The following is a 23,759-nucleotide window of genomic DNA, read 5'->3' as shown; positions in this document are numbered from 1 at the left end:
TATGATCATCCTACAGTATGGGTGACGAAACCTTAAACTGCCCTCTGCAGTGGATCAAAAGCTGTATATTTAATAGGATCGTCCCACATAGGCAGCAGCAGTTTGAAAATAAATTGGATGACAGACGAGGTGTCCCGTTAGGAATGCTACTCTGGGGAGCATCGCACAACTCTCACGCTGCGCCGAATCCACATCGCAGCTATGCGCCATCGCACCTGCAATGGCATCTAGGTGAGTTCTACACTCCTGGAAATTGAAATAAGAACACCGTGAATTCATTGTCCCAGGAAGGGGAAACTTTATTGACACATTCCTGGGGTCAGATACATCACATGATCACACTGACAGAACCACAGGCACATAGACACAGGCAACAGAGCATGCACAAGGTCGGCACTAGTACAGTGTATCTCCAACTTTCGCAGCAATGCAGGCTGCTATTCTCCCATGGAGACGATCGTAGAGATGCTGGATGTAGTCCTGTGGAACGGCTTGCCATGCCATTTCCACCTGGCGCCTCAGTTGGACCAGCGTTCGTGCTGGACGTGCAGACCGCGTGAGACGACGCTTCATCCAGTCCCAAACATGCTCAATGGGGGATAGATCCGGAGATCTTGCCGACCAGGGTAGTTGACTTACACCTTCTAGAGCACGTTGGGTGGCACGGGATACATGCGGACGTGCATTGTCCTGTTGGAACAGCAAGTTCCCTTGCCGGTCTAGGAATGGTAGAACGATGGGTTCGATGACGGTTTGGATGTACCGTGCACTATTCAGTGTCCCCTCGACGATCACCAGTGGCGTACGGCCAGTGTAGGAGATCGCTCCCCACACCATGATGCCGGGTGTTGGCCCTGTGTGCCTCGGTCGTATGCAGTCCTGATTGTGGCGCTCACCTGCACGGCGCCAAACACGCATACGACCATCATTGGCACCAAGGCAGAAGCGACTCTCATCGCTGAAGACGACACGTCTCCATTCGTCCCTCCATTCACACCTGTCGCGACACCACTGGAGGCGGGCTGCACGATGTTGGGGCGTGAGCGGAAGACGGCCTAACGGTGTGCGGGACTGTAGCCCAGCTTCATGGAGACGGTTGCGAATGGTCCTCGCCGATACCCCAGGAGCAACAGTGTCCCTAATTTGCTGGGAAGTGGCGGTGCGGTCCCCTACGGCACTGCGTAGGATCCTACGGTCTTGGCGTGCATCCGTGCGTCGCTGCGGTCCGGTCCCAGGTCGACGGGCACGTGCACCTTCCGCCGACCACTGGCGACAACATCGATGTACTGTGGAGACCTCACGCCCCACGTGTTGAGCAATTCGGCGGTACGTCCACCCGGCCTCCCGCATGCCCACTATACGCCTTCGCTCAAAGTCCGTCAACTGCACATACGGTTCACGTCCACGCTGTCGCGGCATGCTACCAGTGTTAAAGACTGCGATGGAGCTCCGTATGCCACGGCAAACTGGCTGACACTGACGGCGGCGGTGCACAAATGCTGCGCAGCTAGCGCCATTCGACGGCCAACACCGCGGTTCCTGGTGTGTCCGCTGTGCCGTGCGTGTGATCATTGCTTGTACAGCCCTCTCGCAGTGTCCGGAGCAATGTGTTCTTTTTTCCATTTCCAGGAGTGTATATCGGATGAAGGTAATGCAGCTTTCATTGATCGTAATTTTTCTCTGTTGGATGGTACAGAAAATCATGATAGCATGTTGGACTGATAGACGTGAATGCATGTGGATCTTCTTCAGACTGTAGTATTTGTATCTAGTTTGGAGATATAGCACATTGCGCGCGTTTCCACAGAATGATGAAAATACCATCCTGTTGAAATAAGTTAGGTCGTTCTGTTTCTACATGGGTTGCAGAAGGTGGAGGATATGGCTGTCTCCGACTTCTGCTCAGTTCTGACTTAAATTGCACTGATCACATGTGCAAAGCTGTAGAAATGGGAGCAATTGCATGATGGGCACGGCTGACTGAAACCAGGTGTAAATTTTACTGCGGCAGACGGGTTCAGGATATGGGAGTGCCAGAAATATGATTGAGTAATGGATCATAAAGGACTTGTCAAAAGGATTCAATGTAGGTATGTTTCTGAATGGAAAGATCTGATTCCAAATCATGGACATCATTTCTAGCAGATAGCGTAACATTAGAGATCTGAGAAGCTAGTGTACATTTCCTTATGACCTCAATCAGCACATCATCTACTACTACTGTTCATGATCCTTCTCAATCAGTCATCGCCTATAACTCAGTGGATATATAGCAGAACCTCTGACATGGTATCGAGACAGAAAACTTTACAAGTGCTAATATCAGCTGGGGCGGCGTGAGGGAGTAGCAAATACCGCTTACAATCCACATTCCTTAGCCAAATCACTTTCGAAATTGAGCGATTTTATTACGAGGTTACACCGTCGTCGACGTGTAACCAGAGTGCTGGTCTGATAATACACATTCCTAAGATCACCGTCTCGGCATTTGTCCGAAAAAACCACCTCATTCAGAGGTAATGTCGTACCTCGATTTATAAAGCCAGTATAGCTTATAACATGGATACTTGTGTGCACCTGTAGAACCAAGACCACTTTTGACAGTAACTTACTGTAGTTGTTGGGATCGAGATTTTTTAACACCTGGTGGTTAAACCTCTCTTTCTAGTACACGGTGTTAGCACTCACAAGACAAAGTTATGAGACATGTCCATCCATGATTGATTTTCTCTCAGTTTTATTTCGAATCGCCTGTGATCGGTTATTGACGAAGAATTATACTTAGTAGTTAGGGGTGCGTGATACAGTCGCATTTTAGCATCAGGCTTATAAAGTATGTGTTTGTGTTGCAACATGTGCAAAGGAAATGACTATGTGCAGGTGTAAGGAAGGTATGGATTTGACGTGGAGTACTGTGACAGCATGGGAAGAGGTTGTCAAGTCATAAGAATGGGTAAAGATATTTCTATTTCCAGAGCCATAGCCATCAACAGGGTGTATTTCCGACACTTTGGTCAAAGACGAGTGTCATTCAACTGTGACCACAGTGGTAACATTTAGTTGTAAGTACACAGACAACATATATATGTTAACGATTTCGTAGGATAATTCTCTCTATGAGTGCTTGGCCTGCTGTGTTAGTGACCTTTGTGGGAATGATTCATGTTTCCCGTTAACAGCAGCAGCCGACAGAATGCAAAGGCCTATTGGAATGCAGGAATGTATCTTAGTTAACCTGAAAGGGCAGAATAATGAACTTTCGTAATCCCGTGGAAATTTGAAAATATTAAATATGGAGGTGTGTTTGCGCTGGACCGTTATTCCCACCCACGTAAATTGTTCGATTGACTACTTCTGCACATTTCGTGCCTTTATTTAGTTGAGGGATTATGGATTTTGGTCTGTACATCTAACAGGTGAAAGAGACGTTTGCTTGTTCTTTAGACATGAGAAACTACTTAGTTGACTTTGTAAATTACAGGGATGATTTGGAATCTGTTGCATCACCGACATCGGTATTTGCGAGTTGAAATGTCATTTTGCTATATTTGTTTCGAGTTCTCACGTAAAGGTCTACACAGACAGGATAAGCGCTAAAGTTTTGGGTTTGTAGAGAAATAATTTCCTGTCTATATCTTCGGACTTGTGTTGCGCGAGTGATCGGTAGGCTATTGCTATGTGCTTGATATCGAAATGTACCGTGAAAATGGTATAATATTAAGGGATACCACTCGAAAATATATGTGTTCTTGTAATTACAGAGCCTGGAGGTGGGTGTAGAAAGGCAAGCAAGCAGGTCCGGACCAGAAAGAGTAATGCATATGTGTAGAACAATTCTGAGAGTGACTTTGAGCGCTGAGATTGCTGTGGCCACCCGTTGGGTGTGGATCCTTAGTACCACGAATACACATTTTGTTCTGTTTGTCTTCACTGTATATGTATGAATGATGTATTAGGACGGCTTCATATGGCGCAGGATAGGAATTGTATGTTTACCACATCGACACACTATGTAGTGATATATTGATGGGTCAGAGATCGGTTTGACGTCCTAATATTCAGGCTCCTGTGCTCAGTGGGAGAGCAGCGTAATTATGAGTCTTTCCATATTTGACGATATGTAGGGGAACTTTGCAGAGTTTAATTGTCGATGCAATATGGGGATCAGTGTAAAATAGTTTTTTTCCCACTGAAAATCTCGTTGGCAGAAAGAAAAAGAAATGGCAGATGGTGGTTCCATGCTTTCACATAAGTAATTTGGAGGGTAAATTCGATAAGAGCAAATCATAATGCTCGATACATTCAAAAGACGTTCTTTTGTGCTGGGATATAGGAGTCTGTACATAGGGGATGGTACGTTTGTGTGTGTTGAAGGCATGAAGGGTAACACATTATGGAGGGGGTACCAAGTTAAGCCTGTGAGGAAGACTGCATTCGATGTTATTCTGCGCTATTTTCGTAAACAGGTCCTGTTAGGGCAATAATTTCCGTGCGTACAAACTGAGATATCAAGAAAGCGAGTGTTAACTATTTCTGGGACACTATACAATTTTCGAGAGGTCGACTTGGTTCTGATTTTACATAGCCATGAGACATCAGTATAAGATTGAGAACCGTGTTAGATGCACTTGCGATAGTTCGTAGCTACGCAAGCACAATTCACGGCATTGCATGAGTCATGCTGGTTTGTTAAGCACGGTTAGATGCAGCTCACATGTCAAGCTAAGAACAATGCACACTGCGATACTCAGTCATCAATGGAAAAACACACGTGCAACCCAGAGGCGTCTTACATATGGGAGTGGCGTGAGCGAGCCTTTTAGTTCTGTGACGTCAGGATAACAGTGGCTGTATACTCGAAAATAGAAGCAATATTCACCTGCAGTCGCGTGAGAGCAATGAGTTGCACTTTCTTGCGTCCGGCGGTGGCTCACGGCTGTGTCAGCGCATGCGCTCTTGGAGCATCTGCGTTCCTGTCCAGTTATGTCAGCTACAGTGCCTAGGTGAACACGTATTTTCAGAGGAATTTCTCAGGTACCAAGTATGTAAGGGAATTCATTGCATCAGGCTTGAGGGCACCTGAGTGTGGTTTGACAGCTGACGGCCGCGTCACTTGGCTGCTGCTGCTCTTAACCTACTGGACAGGGGTGCCGGTTGGTGCTCCAGCATTATTTTGCGAGGAGGTCTTTAGGCTGTTCTATGCGCTATTTGGACAGTTTATGAGTACTGATTGTGTCAACACATCACTGTGCTGCATTATTTAGGAGCAGTTTGCAGGTCTGTAATGAAATTATTTCTGCATGGTAGGTTGCATGTGTGTAGGTTGTGGTATGCATTATTTCGACAGTCAACTATTAGCAAGTGTGTCTGGAGAACGTTATTTAGGAGTAGTTTACAGGTCTGCAGACTCTGTATTGTGACCCCAAGCACATCATGGGGAGTATTTTGTCTTAGTGTGATAAATATACTCCATCCCTACATAAATTGTTCCAAAATAAATAAAATAAACTCTCTCCAGCAGCCCAGTATAGGCTGAGTCATTTTCCCCTCCAGACAGTGAATTTCGGTTATGTCAAGGAATGGATGGGACCACCCTCTGGTGGCGGTACTGTATACTAGGTCAGCTGGGCTCTCGGCCTCGTGGTGAACATGCTTGATAGCTCTATTTTCTCAAATTGTTTAAATAAAGACTGGTGCATGATTTTGACAGTTGACAATAAGCAAGCATGTCTGCAAAATCTTTTAGTAGTTTGCATATCTGTAAGCTGTGTGCCGTTACCCCAAGCATGTCAGAGTGTGTGTTTTGTATAAGTGTAATAAATATACTATCTCTCGAAATCCATCCCTAAATAAATTGTTCCAAAATAAATAAAGTACACTCCTTCCTCTCTCCGGGAGCCCAGCACAGGCTACGTCGATTTCCCTCCAATCCCTAGGAAGAGGTGGTGGTTGGGTGACTTAGGTTAGTGGAGGTGAGCTTTCTTTCCTGTCATTTTCTTAGGTTGGTAGTGATAGGCCAAGTGACCTTTCTTTAACACCGAAATTCAAACTTGGCGCCAGTTCCTAGGAAGAGGTGGTGGTGGGATGACTAAGGTAAGTGGAGTTAGCCCAAGTGACCTATCTTCCCACCAAAATCCGCCAACTTGGATGACTCATGGCCTGCCATCTTGGATGACATCATGCACTGTTGCCAAGTTTACACACCGTCATCTTGTATGACATTATCACCGGCATCTTGAACACATCTGGCAACAGTGCAAAGTGGCTCAGAACCTGCTGTGCCCCAATACTAATGAGAGCCATAGCAGCATTACTGAGTTTTTCACTTTACACAACATGCTCAGGGGTTGGGTACGGTTTGTTACCAAACAAAAAAAAAAGCCTTAAAGTAAATAATTACCACTATATTGTGTTTGACCTACTTTCTGTTTCGTTTTTTCTGGCTCGACGGTTTCACTATTTGCACTCGATGATGGACCACTATGTACAATGAATTTACTTATATCGAAAAAAATCGTTTAATGGTACTGTAATAGAAAATACTGGTGTAGCAATCACAATGTTCACACGACTACAGAGCACAGCTGTGATTTGTTTTCTGGCAATGTATGGGTCATTTGGCAGCGAACGAGAAGAACAATGAAGTTTAAGAAGCAGTTACAGACTGGAACAAATATTAGAGCAGAGCAACAAAAATAATAAGAGAGGGACATTTTTGCTAATCCCAGAATTTGAGGGAAAAGCAGATACACCCGGCCATACACAAAACACGCAGTGCTAGTAGCTACTCTCACCCTAGCGTCACAGATGGTGCAGTGGGACAGGCGAGAATACAATTAACTGAAGATAAGCAAAGAATAATAACATTACTGTGCAAAAAAAATTACATTTAATTTCCATGAAAATATGAGAGTTATCAGCATGTATGAAATAATTAAATGATAAAAAAGCACTTCACTGTTCTATGCCGGTCCCATGCTCAGGGCCTCATGTTGCAAGTGATGTAGTGGGAGGAGGCGAGGAGTCAGAACTTCGTAAAAAAAAACAGGGCTCACCTGGCCCAGGTGGTGGCACCCTGTGATGGCTCCATGTTAGGGTTACAATGGAGACTTCAACGGCGGTGAAGACGGAAAGAACGGATCTCGGAACGGCCGAACTAGTGGAAGAAACAACACAGGAAAAAATCCGCAATGCGCCCGACTCGTGAAAAGCGGTAAAGTGGTCAGCGTCAGTTCACCACATGTGTTCCTCAGAGGTAACAACCCTGAGTAGTATCGTTAGGGGATTGTTTCGCGTAGCTCAGCAAACAATGGAGATGCACTTTGAAAGAGATTTTACTCCAGGGAGCACCCAATTTCCCATTTCCAAGGAAATGAAAAGTAGGCATTCAGATTCTGAGGGCCTACGATATCGTGCAAGGAATGAGTCAGAGCATTCTGAAACCTGCCTTAAACAACAGACCCATAAAATCAGACACAGAAACACGTTACCTAGCCACTTTTATTGTAAATCCACTCATAAAGACAAGAAAACTTAAAACTTTAATAAACATTCTACAGGAAAAATTATAACAATAACACAACTGCAATAAAAAAGATATGATGAACATACTTTTGATTCAGACGGATTCAAGATATTTAAGGGAAAACCAGGAAAAAGAGTTATGAAGAACGTGACCCAAGTGGGAACACATGTCATTGTAAACAAAAACATATTAAACTCAATAACAGAATTTTAATCAAACAATGAAATACTTTTCACGCTAACATTCAAATCATCAAACAAAGTTTACACTATTTTAAATATGCAAGCACCAACAAATAAAAAAAAAAGAGAATACGGGAGGCGCGAACAAAAAATTTTTCTCTAAATGTGTCAAACGCACTAGAACACATTTCATCGAAAAGCACAGTATTATTACCTGGAGACTTTAATTCAGAAATTGGCAAAGAACGTCAGCACAGTTCAATAGCAGGACAACTCCGTGCACGTAAAAGAACCAACACAAACATTTCTTCAAAAAACTACCTACAAAACAAACTACCAAATTCGATTTGTGAGGAAAAACAACTTGTTCTCGTGTAAGCAGATGCTCTGCAACGAAGGTATGTAATGGACTACCTGCCAAGAGCGCCGGTTTAGATTCAGACCACTGCCTATCTATCACTAGCTGAGGTATCCAGATTTCCTCAGGGGGATGATATGAAATTGTGTGGTAGATGGAATAAAGGGACAAACTTTGAAGTGTAAGAAGTAAAAAAAAATGTTGAAAACATATTGTAACTGTTTATAATACTTGTTTGTAAAGAAGATTTTTCATTTTGTTATCCGGGGTACATATGCACAAATTTTTTGAAATTCATACTCGAGAGCAATCCCAATATAGTTGACTGTGAGAGAAGCAGGAGTCTTTGAGGTTGCTGACGCAATATTTTAAAGTTTGTCCTTTCTCTTTGTTAATTATAAAACTGCAAGTTAATTTGATTCAAAATTGCAGTCCTTTAAATTGGAATGGCAGTTGAGTTGAGATCAGTGGTATTCGTGGGATATATAGTGTGTGCACTTTGTTTACTTTGCAGTCATAAGTGCGGCTTCGATGATGTTATTCGATAGCTGCTTGGCGATCTTCCTTATTTCTGTACATAGTTTTGGTGGGTTGACATTTCTGAGTAGTATGATCGGAGGTCAAATTTTAAGTGGAAGGCAGTGTAATGGCATTCCTGGTACTTGCAAAGAGTTTAGAAATTCTGTAGGGAAATTCACACTTTCTTCTACATTTAGCATCGTAACCATCGATTTGTATATTCTCTCTTCGCCGGGAATTTTCTTTTGAATATTAATGTTGATGTGGTCGACAATATTATTATTATATATATATATATATATATATATATATATATATATATATATCAGTGAATAAAAACAAACAATGAAGTGCGTGTAGTCAAAGTGATACAGTGCGTATAAATGGAAGGTAAAGTGTGAAACGTGTGTAATGAGTGTATTTGTCAGTAAAAAGTAGATTTGATTTATATTTTAGACAACGCCCAAACGTAAAAGAGTTGTCAGTTCTGAAGCAAAATGGCGAAAACAAAAAGAACTGCGAAAAAATGAAACACGAAGAGCGCGAAGCACATTTAAGTTCCCAACTAGCGGCAATGAGCATGGTGGGAAACAGGGAAACCGAAGAACAACGAAATGAACGTACTGAAGAACCATGCGGACTCAATCCAGCCATGAGAATAGGACCCTATGAAAAGCGCGGACGAGGCCAAGTAAACAGCATGAAGCTAGCAAATGAAGAATTCCACTACGACCCGACGAAAGAATAAACACTTAAAAAAATGGTTCAAATGGCTCTGAGCACTATGGGACTTAACATCTGACTTCATCAGTCCCCTAGAACGTAGAACTACTTAAACCTAACTAACCTAAGGACATCACACATCCATGCCCGAGGCAGGATTCGAACCTGCGGTCGTAGCGGTCGCGCGGTTCCACGCTGAAGTGCCTAGAACCGCTCGGCCACACAGGCCGGCTAAACACTTCCTAATCAAAAAAATTGATACCATTTACCAATATATATATTGTTTTTATTTTGTTGGTGTTCCACGCATAAAACATAGGAATGTCGACATACAGTAATGTTTTCGTGAATGGATCCATTTGGCACAGTTGGTAGAAAGCTATTAATGTTGTGTTGCGAGGTTGTTCGGTTGCAATTTTTCTGGTTGTTTCTTTTCATCGTTCTTCAAATGTACTGCCAGATGCTGCACAGTTGGTTCGCGTTTGTGTGTGGGTAAACTGAAAATCCACCAGGCTGATTCGTTACTGTTGACGTATCTTCCCATTTGGTATATCAGGATCTCGTCGTTTCTGTTTTGCTGTCAACTGTCTTTGGTATTTAAATACTGGTATGTCACTGCCTTTGTGCACAAACTTAGACATATTTGATGGAGTTCACTGAACTGCACGTTCTGCTCTTATGCGCGTTTGGAACATTTGGGAAAGTAGTGTACTGTATGGTACTACCCATTGATTATCTATTCCAGTTCGTCACTGCCTCGTACTCGTACTTTTGCTGTGAAGCCACCGTTTTCCGGTGATCGTCTTGTGTATTTGGGATAGGCATCAACTCCGGTTTGGGTGTCGTCCAAATATGGTTCTGGGTATTTTTTTTGTTGTTGTACATCTTCCATCAGTCCTGCAGGGCGAATTAGGGTTTAATGGCCCGCATGGTCCGTGAATCTTATATTTCACTACTATGTTGTACAGTTCCCGAACTTCTTGTGGATTGGGAAACTCAGCTTGGATGATTCTGTCGATAACCGTGGGATTAATTCTGTGAGGTTGTGTGAGTGATTCAGTCCCCGTTTCTGCCATTCTACTGTGTACATCTACCATCTAACGATGTTTAAAATGTGGTATTTTGTGATGATTTCAATAAATGTCATTTGTTTTGTTGGAAAACTAGGGCTGTTATGTCGTGATGATGCATGGAAGCTTGTCCGTATCTTAGTCGTCCTTTGATTTCTGGTCACGGTGAGTCGCTTGTGAATGTTATGAGGACGTCCATATTTACCTATGTAGATCATGGAATCCTGGGTGTATTCGTGCGTATTTCTCGGACATCCTGTCTGTGGTGAGAGTAAGATTACCATTGTTCCTATGTCATCAAAGTTTCCATCATTTATTATTGCGTCTCGAAGATGGATGTATTCTTTCGTGCGTGGTTTCTTCTGATTCAGTCTTACTTTAAGCATCCGTTCCGCTCCTATTTTTGCACAGGTATCTACTACGAATTGTTGGAATAAGCGACGAGTGTTGAGAATGTGGTGTATGTTTCATTGTTTGTGATCATTAAGCAGTAAGAACGGAACTCCTTGGAAGTGAATTGTTTCTTTGTTTCTATGCGTTTTTCAGGTTAGATTTGTTTCACATTAAAATGATATCCGTGCTCACCACGCAGAAATATTAACGGATGCTGGAGCGCATCATATGAACGGTGTGTGTCTGCAATGCGTTGTAGTCCTTATCTTCTTCGTTGTACAGCTACGTCACGGCTTATGTTTTCATTTTTCACAATTACGATGACGTATTTGTCTATCTGAGGTGCAATAAATTGACGTTAGTATTCTCCAGGTGATGTTTTGTCATCTGAATTATAACTTTATAGTCATCACAAATCATTCGGTCAAGTGCTGTTCTGAATATGCAAGTCAGTTGATTGGATTTGTGTAGGACACTCTGTACATCTTCGACTGCTTCTCGTCTCAGTCCACTGATATTTGTAAAATGTTGATCACCTTCTGTTTCTTCAGTTCCGATGAAATATACTTGAAGAAATTTAATGTCTTCGTTTGATAGCGGTAGTGATGATCCCATGTTGTGATAGATGTGCCCTCGGCTGAAAAAAAAAACAAACCATAATCGATTTCAACTCTGTTAGTGTGGATAGAAGCGGCTGGTCCGGGCGGAGATTCGAGTCCTCCCGCGGGCATGGGTGTGTGTGTTTGTCCTTAGGATAATTTGGGTTATGTAGTGTGTAAGCTTAGGGACTGATGACCTTAGCAGTTAAGTCCCGTAAGATTTCACACACATTTGAACATTTGTGGATTGTACGCTTTTATATTTTGAAGAAAGTGTTTTTGTTCCTGCTTAACATCAAGCGCCGGCACGTCGGCACGGAAGGTAACTGCAGAGAAGGCTGTGAGGCGAAGCCGGCCAACAGTACGCTGACTGGGACCGCAGCACGACAGGGGCGCCGCTCCTGCCAGCATCGGCCGCACCAGGAGAGAGGCGCTGGTAGAAGAGCCACCGGAAGACGAGCCCTCATCCTAACTGTTTAGCTGAGGCTTGTGCCTTGTGTTAATTGCTCGTACGATCATTTGCTGGTCGCCAATTGATTGCGACACTTCATTGTAGAAACGCCAGTTAAGGGTTGTCAACTCAGTTACTGTAATAAACTCGATTACTATGATTTGCTTGCATGTCGTCTAGCTGTCCGAGAAAACAGCTTCCTAGGCACCCCATACAACACGAGTGGGCAGGATCCCACAGTTTTGATTCTGGTGTTTTCCCGGTCATGTGATGTAAAAATTCGTGCAGAGGCGCTTCCAATGGTGGTAATCGAATTTTTCCAATCATGCAAAGACTCTTGGTGTTTTACTGAAATTTTCTGTGTGGCAAAATTGGTAGATGGTACCAATTTTTATCGATTAGGATGTGTTTAGCCGGCCGGTGTGGCCTAGCGGTTCTAGGCACTTCAGCGTGGAACCGCGCGACCGCTACGGCCGCAGGTTCGAATCCTGCCTCGGGCATGGATGTGTGATGTCCTTAGGTTAGTTAGGTTTAAGTAGTTCTAAGTTCTAGGGGACTGATGAAGTCAGATGTTAAGTGCCATAGTGCTCGGAGCCATTTGAACCATTTTTTAAAAGTGTTTATTCTTTCGTCGGGTCGTAGTGGAATTCTTCATTTGCTAGCTTCATGCTGTTTACTTGGCCTCGTCCGCGCTTTTCATAGGGTCCTATTCTCATGGCTGGATTGAGTCCGCAGTTTCTTGTGATAAGATTGTGTCGCATGGTTCTTCAGTACGTTCATTTCGTTGTTGTTCGGTTTCCCTGCTTCCCACCATGCTCATTGCCGCTAGTTGGGAACTTAAATGTGCTTCGCGCTCTTCGTGTTTCATTTTTTCGCAGTTCTTTTTGTTTTCGCCATTTTGCTTCAGAACTGACAACTCTTTTACGTTTGGGCGTTGTCTAAAACATAAATCAGATCTACTTTTTACTGACAAATACACTCATTACACGCGTTTCACACTTTACCTTCCATTTATACTCACTGAATCACTTTGACTACACGCACTTCATTGTTTGTTTTTATTCACTGCACTACTTTTTCGGTTCCTCCCTTCGTCACTTATAAAAAATTGACGTTAGAACCCACGACGGGTCTTGCTTTATATACCCCTGGCAGTGGGTAGTCCCACCAGTAGCGAATTCCAGAACATACAAAAAAGACTTCAAATGGTCCATAACGTTACAGAAACCTACACAACATTCGAGAGTGTTCTGCAATGTTCCACAGTGATCTGGGATGTCCTGAACATTACGGAATCCTCGCGAATGTTCCAGATTGTTCCCGAACATTCCAGAATATCCCGGAACACTCCGGAACACTCTGGAATATTGTGGAATGCTATCGAATGTTCTGGAAATTTCTAGAGCGTGAACCCTCTCAGCCATTATTCCTTCAAAAGCACGCCCTTCAGGTAAAAAACGGGAACCTTCTTCATGGATGGGGGATATAAGGCTGCCAGACCTCATAACTCCCTTGGTCGCGTCGGGACTCGTTTTTGAGCTTTAGCGGCACGCACATTGTACGCTTGCTTTTTTAAGTCGATTAAGTTCAAGGTTAGATAAATATTTAGAAAAATGAAGTAATAACAACCGAGAAAGTTTGAGATACTGAAGCTACCTAGAGGAAATGATTGCAAAATGCAGTTGGAAAAAAGAATACCTAAATTCTGGGTACAATTATAAAGAGACAACAGGCTTGAAGTATCTGGAATGCAAATAAAAATGATGATAAAAGAATTTTTTTTATATAGAAGCAAGGAAACATGCATCAAAAAGGCTCATAAAGATGACAATACAACGTATAAAAGATCTACTAAGATCAGCTCAGTAACATTTCGACAATAAAACAACAGATATAAAAGAATCTTTAACAAACAAAACTTCAAAAGTAAAATTTATTGGAAAATCGTCAAAAACCTTTTGAAATAAAATCCGGAGTAAGACAGGAAGACGGTTTATCACTTTTAATTTTTAACTGAGCTTTGTAGAAAGTAGTGCGAGAATGGAGAAAATTAACCAATAGTAAGAAATACCCAAATAAAATCGCTGTAGACTGTCTAGCTTTAGTAGATAACATGGCATTAATAACTGACTCATTGGATAATGCCAAGGAGCAAATCACAGAGCTACAGAAACAAGCAGACATAATAGAAAACATAATTAATGGCAAATATCAATGATGCCCCTCCAAATCTTAAAATTCATAACTACAAAATACCTAAAACAAGTTGTTTTAATTATCTAGGAGAATAGATAACAAGCAACACAAAAGAAATAGTAGCCACAAAAATAGAGAACATAAAACGGAAAGGGCATTCAAAGTGACAGAAAACATATATAACAACAAAACTTTGTCCTGGAACACAGAACTAAGACACTATCAAACAGTGGTAAGGCCTGAAACATCGTGTGCAGGAGAGGCACTTAAAATAACACGATTTGAGGTTGTTGAAAATCTGGAAACAGTTTAAAGAAGGATTATAAGGAAAATACTGAGACCTAGAAGAAATAGTAATGTTGAATATAAATTAAGATCAAACCGAGAGCTCTATTTGAAAATGGAAAAGATAACTAGTGTAATGAGGAGAAGATGACTACGGTTTTATGGACATTTATGGACAGATATACCAAATGCATAATAACAGAATAACGAAGCAGATCTTCAACTTACTAAACAACTACTAATCCAAATCCGCATGGTTCCGCGAAACTGACGGAGATATGGAAACAGGAACTATAGAGGACATAATACATAACGGAACACATTTTAGAGAAACAATATGAAAGGTAAGACTTCAGGAAGGAAAGAGGTCTGCAAAAGACGGAAAGTGGACCCGAAAGGAAAGGAATCTCGTTGCCGAAGAGTGAAGGAAGTCTGGCAGAAACGAAAATTAAACACAAAAAGCAAAACCAAAGCCGATTTATTGCACCCTCCAAAAGTGTTATTCGAATAAATAAATAAAAAAGCATATTCTTACTAAAAATCGAAGGAAATACTGTAATCTCAATTTCTTTAAGATCATAAAAAGTCGCGGTATGCGTAAAATGGAACTCCTTAATTTATTACAATAATATGTAAATATTCCTGTCTGGCTCTTCAGTTTGGCCGCACACACCTGTGTGCGATGGCACACCAGCTGTGGAACTCTGCTCGCAGGTATGTTTTTCCACACTCTTGACGTGGCCATGCGATGGTACCAAGAAATTCCAATAGCCAGCAGCAGTAGAGGAAAAACAATATACCACAACACGCAACTGTGCAGTAGTCTTAGACAGCTGCTGAAGTTCACTCACACTAGCTAGACTTTCGTGCTTTTCTTGCAGGGGCATCTTCTTCATGAAACCTGATTGAAGGATGTATTCACTCCACGTGGATGTGCTGGAATCGAAGCACGATCACCAAGTGTAATAGTTGCTATTTGTTTCAAGGAGCCAAAAGAATATTTTTACATCATTGAGCAACATGTTGCACATGTTTGTGCTAGAAAACTTAATTACTGCTTGGTTGGTTAAGATAACGTTTTATCATTAGATTTTGATCCACCTTTTGATCACTTATAATGCTGAAACAATCTTGGAAAGGGATAGCAGTTTTTTTTTTTTTTATGGCGAAACATGACTACTAACTTATATCACTGACCGTTAGCCTGAAAGGAACACCTGAACTGACCACTAGCACAGAGTTACATACCATTGTTTTCACGTAAGAACTTATGTTTCGGCTAGTTTCATAACATGTGCATGTTGATAATATAGAAATTAGTACTATTTGATTACTAATTTCGTTGAGTTCAAGTTACTAAGTCGTCAACTGTAGGCTTCACTGTGGCATCAGTAAGGTCGCCTCCTCAACATATCACGCAATTAATAGTAGCTTTCAAGGGAATGAAATCAATGCCCATGGAATGGCGAGTAAAGAAATGAACCGATTTCTTACCCCAAGACGTAAGATTGTAGTATGGGGAGCGGCAGAATGTTTTACACATTAGTAAAAGGAAATTGCTCATATTTTTTAATTTAAAGTTTGAGAATTGTGAGAGGTTAGTAATTTTATGCAGTGTCTTGTCACTCTTCCTGAAGATTGACTGTTGGATGTCTGATGGTACGACAGAGCTGTGTCGCCGGTTGTGTCTAGAGATGGGGGATGCGCTCTTGAACTAATTCATAGAGTTCAATCTTTCAAAGGAGTGAACAATCAGTGATTCAGAAAAAAAGAACGGTAGCTCCAAACGTTTCCCACGGCAGAGAGAGAGAGAGAGAGAGAGAGAGAGAGAGACGGAGCATATCAGCAGTGCCTCTGCTGGTCAGGGCACAGTGCATGCCACACAACACAGCCAGCGCCGGCCTCTGGCCTGCTTCTACCTTGGCTGCCTGCATTGTGCAGTGCCCCATTGGATTTTGTGTTTCACATATGCCGTGCCGTCTCTGTGCGTCGTCTGCCGTGTGCACTGTGCAGTGTCTGGCGCAGCTTAACTTCGCATCACACTCTGTCGGCGATCGTTTCAGTCGCACGTCCTGCCCTCTGGGCAGTTGATGCGAGCAACAGGACAGAGAGCCACCTAGCGGATAACATAGGAACTACTTGCAAAAACCTGCTCGCAAGGGAACGGACGATTTGTCTCGGAGCGGGTGAGTTCACCGCTCCCCCCCACCCTCGGAACTCGCCCGCTCAACGCTCACCCCACCGTCTCGACTCTAGCCAGAGCGTCGAGCAAAGCGACTCAGGTGTCACTCTGGTCTCTGCGGTCTCAGCTCACGCAGTAATACAGCTCGCAGCTCGACCTGCTCGACTCAGCACCTCTGCATCGGAGTTCGTCCCCACTGGATATTGTTCTTCGTAGTAATACCGCTATGTATATTACATTATTATGTTATGTATACATCAATTGTTTTTATTTTATTTTTATTTGTTTAAACTGATTAGATTAGGTTCCTGATGACTCCTCTTACTATAGGATTTTTATTATGGACACTCGAATTTACGCTTTAATTACGAGCGAACCGATAAACGTATCGCAAAATGTGATACACCAATATTTTCCTTGTTTTATTCTGCGTAAGGCTATATGCAGCACTTTAGTTTTACAGTCAAATTTATATATTTTTTTCTTATTCTGGTACGGATTTTGCGATTTTAGGCGTCTTCGAAAGGAAACGTTCACTTTAAAAATATATGGCTTGTGATGTATTTGTATGAGGTTAATGAAATTTTAATACATTATAGCCAAATATATTGTTAATGTAAATCTCAAGTTACAACATTTTCCGATCTCCCAAAAAACCACGATAGTGCAAAATAAATCAATAATCAAAAACTTTGTCATATCGTGGAAATTTCAATAAACAATACAAAATTCTTACTCATTATCTGTGTTACTTCAAAATAGGATCAAATAAGATCAAAATACAGCTATAGTACTGGAATAAACCAAGTTTAAAGGGCAATGTGCTTTCCATTTATTTTCTATTGTGAATGAGTGGTGAGTCATGAAAAAGAGCTAATTCATTTCAGGGAGTGAACAGTTCTGATCCAATCTCTGAAAAGAACAGTTTTGCCCATCTCTAGTTGTGTCCAGAGCGGCAGACAGCAGGTAGGAGCTGTAGTACGCTCACCTGCCGGCGGCGGCGCTGAGGCGCAGCTCCCCGGTGAGCAGGTGGCTGGTCTCGCAGCGGTAGGCCAGCGCGCCGTCCGCCTGCGTCACGTGGCGGATGTGCAGCTCGCCGGACGGGAACACCGAGTAGCGGCCGCCTGGAACCACGCAAGGAACAGTTTATTAGCAAAATAAACAAACCGGAATTCTGAGAAACATGCGACGCTGGCAACATTTCATGATATTCACTACCAATGAGAGACAATGTTCTTGTTCCAGAAAGGACAAGACGTACATTGTAACAAATCTACATCTACATCTACATTTATACTCCGCAAGCCACCCAGTGGTATGTGGCGGACGGCACTTTACGAGCCACTGTCATTACCTCCCTTTCATGTTCCCGTCGCGTATGGTTTGCGGGAAGAACGACTGCCGGAAAGCCTCCGTGCGCGCTCGAATCTCTCTAATTTTACAGTCGTGATCTCCTCGGGAGGTATAAATAGGGGGAAGCAATATATTCGATACCTCATCCAGAAACGCACCCTCTCGAAACCTGGCGAGCAAGCTACACCGCGATGCAGAGCGCCTCTCTTGCAGAGTCTGCCACTTGAGTTTTCTGAACATCCCCGAAACGCTATCACGCTTACCAAATAACCCTGTGACGAAACGCGCCGCTCTTCTTTAGATCTTCTCTATCTCCTCTGTCAACCCGACCTGGTACGGATCCCACACTGATGGCCAATACTCAAGTATGGGTCGAACGAGTGTTTTGTAGGTCACCTCCTTTGTTGATGGACTACATTTTCTAAGGACCCTTTCAATGAATCTCAACCTGGCACCCGCGTTACCAACAATTAATTTTACATGATAATTCCACTTCAAATCGTTCCGCATGCATACTCCCAGATATTTTACAGAAGTGTCTGCTACCAGTGTTTGTTCTGCTATCATATAATCATACAATAAAGGATCCTTCTTCCTATGTATTCCCAATACATTACATTTGTCTATGTTAAGGGTCAGTTGCCACTCCCTGCACCAAGCGCCTATCCGCTGCAGATCTTCCTGAATTTTGCTGCAATTTTCTAATGCTGCAACTTCTCTGTCTGTGTGTCTAGAGAATGTAACAGTAACGAGTTTGTAGCTGATACGTTAGTCGTTGCACCTGCGGTCTAGAGGTTGTAGCTGTGACTAGTAAGCAAAAGGTCGTCAGTCCCGGGTCAGAATCTCACCACTGGTTAAATTTTTCCTGCATGTGCTAGTGTCATAGAAGAACAACTCGAAGATCAAGTCCCTTTCTCCCCAGAAACAGTACGTCCTTTTCCGAAGGCACCGCTGACAAGAGACGTCTTAGAAAATCCGCTATTTTAGCCGATACTCCAGTAAAATAAATCTTAGCAGAAGAACAAAGCAAGAAAAGGAAGTTGAACATCAAAAATGAAAAAGTGCGAAAAAATAAGGAAAAGGGAAAGGTAAAATAACACAAGGAAATGGAAAAGGCAAAGGGAAGGGGAAGTCTGTTAAACGACAGGTTTTACAAACGAGTAGTGAAAGGTCTGAGAGTGAAGAGGACAGTTTAGATTATTATTGTCTAGTGTGCTGTGACAATTACTCTAATTCACGTTCTGGGGAAGAATGTGTTCAGTGTCAAGAATGTAAGAACTGGGCCCATTCCAGATGTACGCAGAACCAAGCCTTATTAATCTACCTATGCCCGAACTGTGATTGTGATATATCTGTTGATGATTAATTAATTATAAGTATATATGTTTTCTGCCTATGACGGCAATATGATAGATATTTTCAGCCTCAGACAAGGCCAATATGACTGAAGACTGCATTATCAAGGCTGAGTAGTTACAAGTTATTTGATAAGCTGTTAATTACTAAAGGGGTAATAACAGTTTAAGTACAAATTATAGTTACTTGTTGTATAACATACAAATGTTTATCTGATGATTCGTACGACATTGTTCATCATTACTTAAATAAAAAGACATGGTTTAATCATTTATTGTTTTCTATTTCACAAATCATTGCGTTAACAAATATGGGAAAAACTTACCCCTACTTGTTAACAATTTGCCCCAAGTCGGGGTAAGTTGTTATTTTATGACTTTAGATATTAAAACATTATTACTGAAAAAATCTCACAACAAATGACCCAAATAACTGTCATGACATATATAAGTTGATTTTGATTGCATCGCATGAATACTAAAATCAAGTATTCTTAACGAATTTTGAGGTTTACTAAAAATCGGAACTTGTAGTCCCGCGCTCCTCTAACTACCTAACGTTTTTGTTAGGTCCGATAATCACAATATAATTCCACCTATTAGCTGTCCAACAGAGAGTACACAATGGGGTAAAACAATTAACTGAGCAGACATAGGGATTGCATCTCCCACCATCCCATACACCCACAAAGTTGGCCACAACGCCAATATCAACGTGCTTTCCTATATTCCAGAGTTTTGGAAGTCACTCCTAATCCACATATGCCTATCGTTGTGCATTATCTTTCACTCACGCGAAACAAGTATCGATTATGGGAAATGCCTCCCCTCCCTCCGCCTCCTAAACACTATTGAACGCCTTCAGATGTATTTCACTTTCCACTAATGTGACCAAAGCCACCCATTGGTTTCAATTCCAATTTCCAGTCCACATTTTCTGCCACACTTAATAAAACACGTCCCCACAAAATGCCGTCTAAATACTGTTCACGTTGTATCCAAACCAAATGAAATCTGAGCCTCCTTCCTACATTTCTTTCTTCTTCCTTTATTGTTAGATGTCCGGGATACTCTTCTCAGTCAAACAACCTGCCAATTCTTCAAAACACTTTTCAAAATATAAACTACAACACTCTTCTACTCTCACAAAATCGACAACTTCTACCCACTTCATCCTCAAAATCAATGAAATATCAGCACTCATTGACCCCTACACATTGATAGCCATAAAATGATAGGCCAGCATTATCAACAATAACGGAAAGAATACTACATGACTTCGAGAGTCAACATTTTATGTATAATTGCTTAAATTTCTTGACGTACATGCCACCAAACATAATGGGAAATATTCTAATTCTGTGCCTCAGTAAAATACGAGCAGTCGCTATGGCCTGCTGTTTTGAGTAACGACGTGTGACTGTGTCATTTCCCAAAAAGAATCTTCTGTCTGAAGGTTTGGTACGTCATCATCTTGTTCATGACAGGGAGAATGTGGCAGGTGGACGTTCCGCACTTCTGTTGGGGGTGTTTTGCCTTTTCCAGAGCAGTTTACTGCGTTGCATGCAGCCAAGGGCATTCTGCTGCACTCCTAGTCCTCTTCAAATTGCTTAATTATGAGCAGATATCAGGAAACCAAATGGTGTATGCTGCAACTAAAACCCTGCCCCCTTGGTTCACCTGCTGCGTACTTCCTCCATTGTTGCGCTGCCGAACGCGGTTCTGGATGTTATTTTTTCTGCACAAGAGATATGACATATGAGGACCAGAAACGTATAAAACAACTTATGTTCACGTGAAATTCAGGTGTTCTGAGATTGATTTCATTATTTAATTAGAAATACAAATCATTGTACACTTGACAGCGAAAAAAATGGGTCACTGCAGAATACAACCAACATAACGTAGCCGTGTTGCAGGTCCTCTAAACACCAAAACCCCGTGGGGTACAGACGTTTGACTACATACAATGGGTACCGCAAGAGACTACTAGAGACCAAAGGTCTTTATGGCAGCCAATCTAAGCGTCAACTAATATCGTCATACAAAACACACTAGGAAACACTTTCTTAGCCGTGAGACACCCCATAACACTCTTAAACTAACCTTAATTACAAAAGCGACATTCCAAAAGTTCTGAGAAAACGGATTATTTTACATATATCGTACAGTAATCCTTAGTTAAAATTGAATACTTGAGACAATATATGGAGTTTCAAAGCTGTACGGCAATTGGAAAAAAAAGTTTTTCGCTCTCGAAAAGGTTTTTCGTCCACATGCTGAACGTCGCTCAACGGCGAGTGGCTCTGGAAACTGGATATTGGACGAACCAGTAAAAAAGCGCGATTAACGGCAACAAGCACTCTACGGAAATCTCAACATTAACAGCGAATCACCAGTAATATCATTGTTCTCGTAACCCACCAACACCTACGTGTATACAAATTTGAAATTTAAATCACATGACCAACGTCGTCGTTCTGGACCTGGATTCAAACCCAGCACCTATAGCCATTGCTAACTAAACTAAGCTTTGTTTGTGCCTTATTGGGACCCGTATTGCACCAGTATCAGTTATCAATTCAGATCCTGAAAATAAACGACAAAAATGTTTGTACTGAACTGGGAATCCTGTCATAACAGTTACGTTCCTGGGAACTACCCCCAACGACGTTTAGTATGGTGTCATTCACAAGGAACAAGGTATGCTCATGTTTAAAATTTAAATGTCATCATGTAAATCTTGTGACAGGGATGCGAACCCAGCACCTAATAGGATTGTTAACGAAGTGCGTAAAATCAGAAGTTAAATATCAAATGTTTTCACCAATAGCGAGATGTTGGAACCTTAAATGAGGGATGTTAACCCAGCACCTAATCGAATTGTTAGCGAAGTACATAAAATCAGAAGTTAAATATCAAATGTTTTCACCAATAGCGAGATGTTGGAACCTTAAATGACGATAGAATTGTTTTTGCCTAACTGGTATTCGAACCCAGCATCTAGCGCCGTCGTTTTCTAGCGAGGAACAGACGATAAATAGCTATTGTTGGTTCACCAGTAGCGAGATGTGCGCATGTTTAGCTAGACATCAGGTGACGAAAAGTTCTGTGCTGAATGGAATTCAAACCCCGCACACGTGGTTATGAAGACACTTTAACTATCAAATTCTTTTCCAGTAATAGCTAGAAGTGGCACGTTTGTACTTTCAATGATGTGATGAAAAATACTTTGCTGGCTGGAAGTTGAATCCACAACATATCGTCATTGGTGATCACAACGAACACAACGTCAAACCCAAATCCGTTTTCGCCAGTAGGATGGAGAGGAATGTTTCAACTTGAAAAGATGTAAGGAAACATTTGATCTTGTAATGTGATAAAAAGCTCATCATGTGAGTTGAAACGAACACGTTACAGCTGAGAACGCACGAAGAGATGTTGAAAATGCAACTATTTTTCACTAGTAGTTCAGAGTGCACATGCTAGGGCTTGAAATGAAATAACGAATATTTTGTGCTGATTAGGATTCGAAACCAGATAGGTGCCTTTCGATTAGGCCTAGAAGATCTTGCAATCTTGGGGAACACAGTGAAATCAAATTCGAATCCAGTCCAGCACTACAATTTTCAACGTCTCAGTATCAAATAAAGTAAGAGCCTTGTGAACTTACACGGCCATTGATTCATTAAATGAAATGAGTTTTCTAGTTTACGACGGATTGCTGGTGACAGAGTCTCTGCCGTTCGGGGTTTCTCCATCTGTCACAGCTCAAACGAATCCTGATCTGCCCTAGTCGGCAGCGAAGGGGTGTTATCTTTACTGCGGTCATTGAACTACGGAGCTTACTGGCGTTCTGCACTTGGCGTTACTAGGGGTGAAGGAGAGCTACTTGTGTGTGTTAAAAATGTACGCCTGACGTGAGATGGTTGGTTGGTTGGTTTGGGGAAGGAGACCAGACAGCGTGGTCATCGGTCTCATCGGATTAGGGAAGGATGGGGAAGGAAGTCGGCCGCGCCCTTTCGGAGGAACCATCCCGGCATTTGCCTGAAGTGATTTAGGGAAATCACGGAAAACCTAAATCAAGATGGCCGGACGCGGGATTGAACCGTCGTCCTTCCGAATGCGAGTCCAGTGTCTAACCACTGCGCCACCTCGCTCGGTTGACGTGAGATGTGAACCTACACGTTTTACACATCAATACAAGATTAATCCACCAGACCACAGAATCCACTGCCAAGCACAAAATTATGAATTGCAGAGTATTCATTTAGACGTAGATGCAGATGCCAATGGACGGGTTACAGGAAGGAGAGCGAGATCTGGGAATGGATAGAAGTGCAGAAGTGCAAAATATAAGCGTGACATGCTTGCAAAGTATTGCTTACATAAATGTGTGCCACAGTTCGTTTTATCTTAGGACCGAGAGATAAGGAAGGACTGTTTTCAGAACGAAGAATGGGTTATAGGGAAGGAGAGATCAAAGAATACGGTTTCATAGGTGTTGAGAGGAATGATAGAGAGTAAAGACAGCAGCGAGAGGAATGATAGAGAGTAAAGACAGCGGC

The 23,759-nt window shown here is 42.2% G+C and overlaps 1 protein-coding gene across 1 annotated transcript in view; it reads right to left on the bottom strand.

The window, feature by feature from the left end:
• LOC126150288 (Down syndrome cell adhesion molecule-like protein Dscam2) overlaps positions 1 to 23,759 on the bottom strand; it is a 198,272-nt gene that overhangs the window by 156,794 nt on the left and 17,719 nt on the right. Inside the window, exon 2 of the mRNA XM_049915867.1 lies at positions 17,472 to 17,607. Coding sequence (XP_049771824.1) covers positions 17,472 to 17,607 — 136 coding nt within the window. The remainder of the gene's footprint in view (positions 1 to 17,471; positions 17,608 to 23,759) is intronic.

Source organism: Schistocerca cancellata, chromosome 2 (assembly GCF_023864275.1).
Source record: "Schistocerca cancellata isolate TAMUIC-IGC-003103 chromosome 2, iqSchCanc2.1, whole genome shotgun sequence".
NCBI classification, from domain to species: domain Eukaryota; kingdom Metazoa; phylum Arthropoda; class Insecta; order Orthoptera; family Acrididae; genus Schistocerca; species Schistocerca cancellata.
Note: the sequence above shows the minus strand (reverse complement) of the source record. Positions and strands in the feature narration are given on the sequence as shown.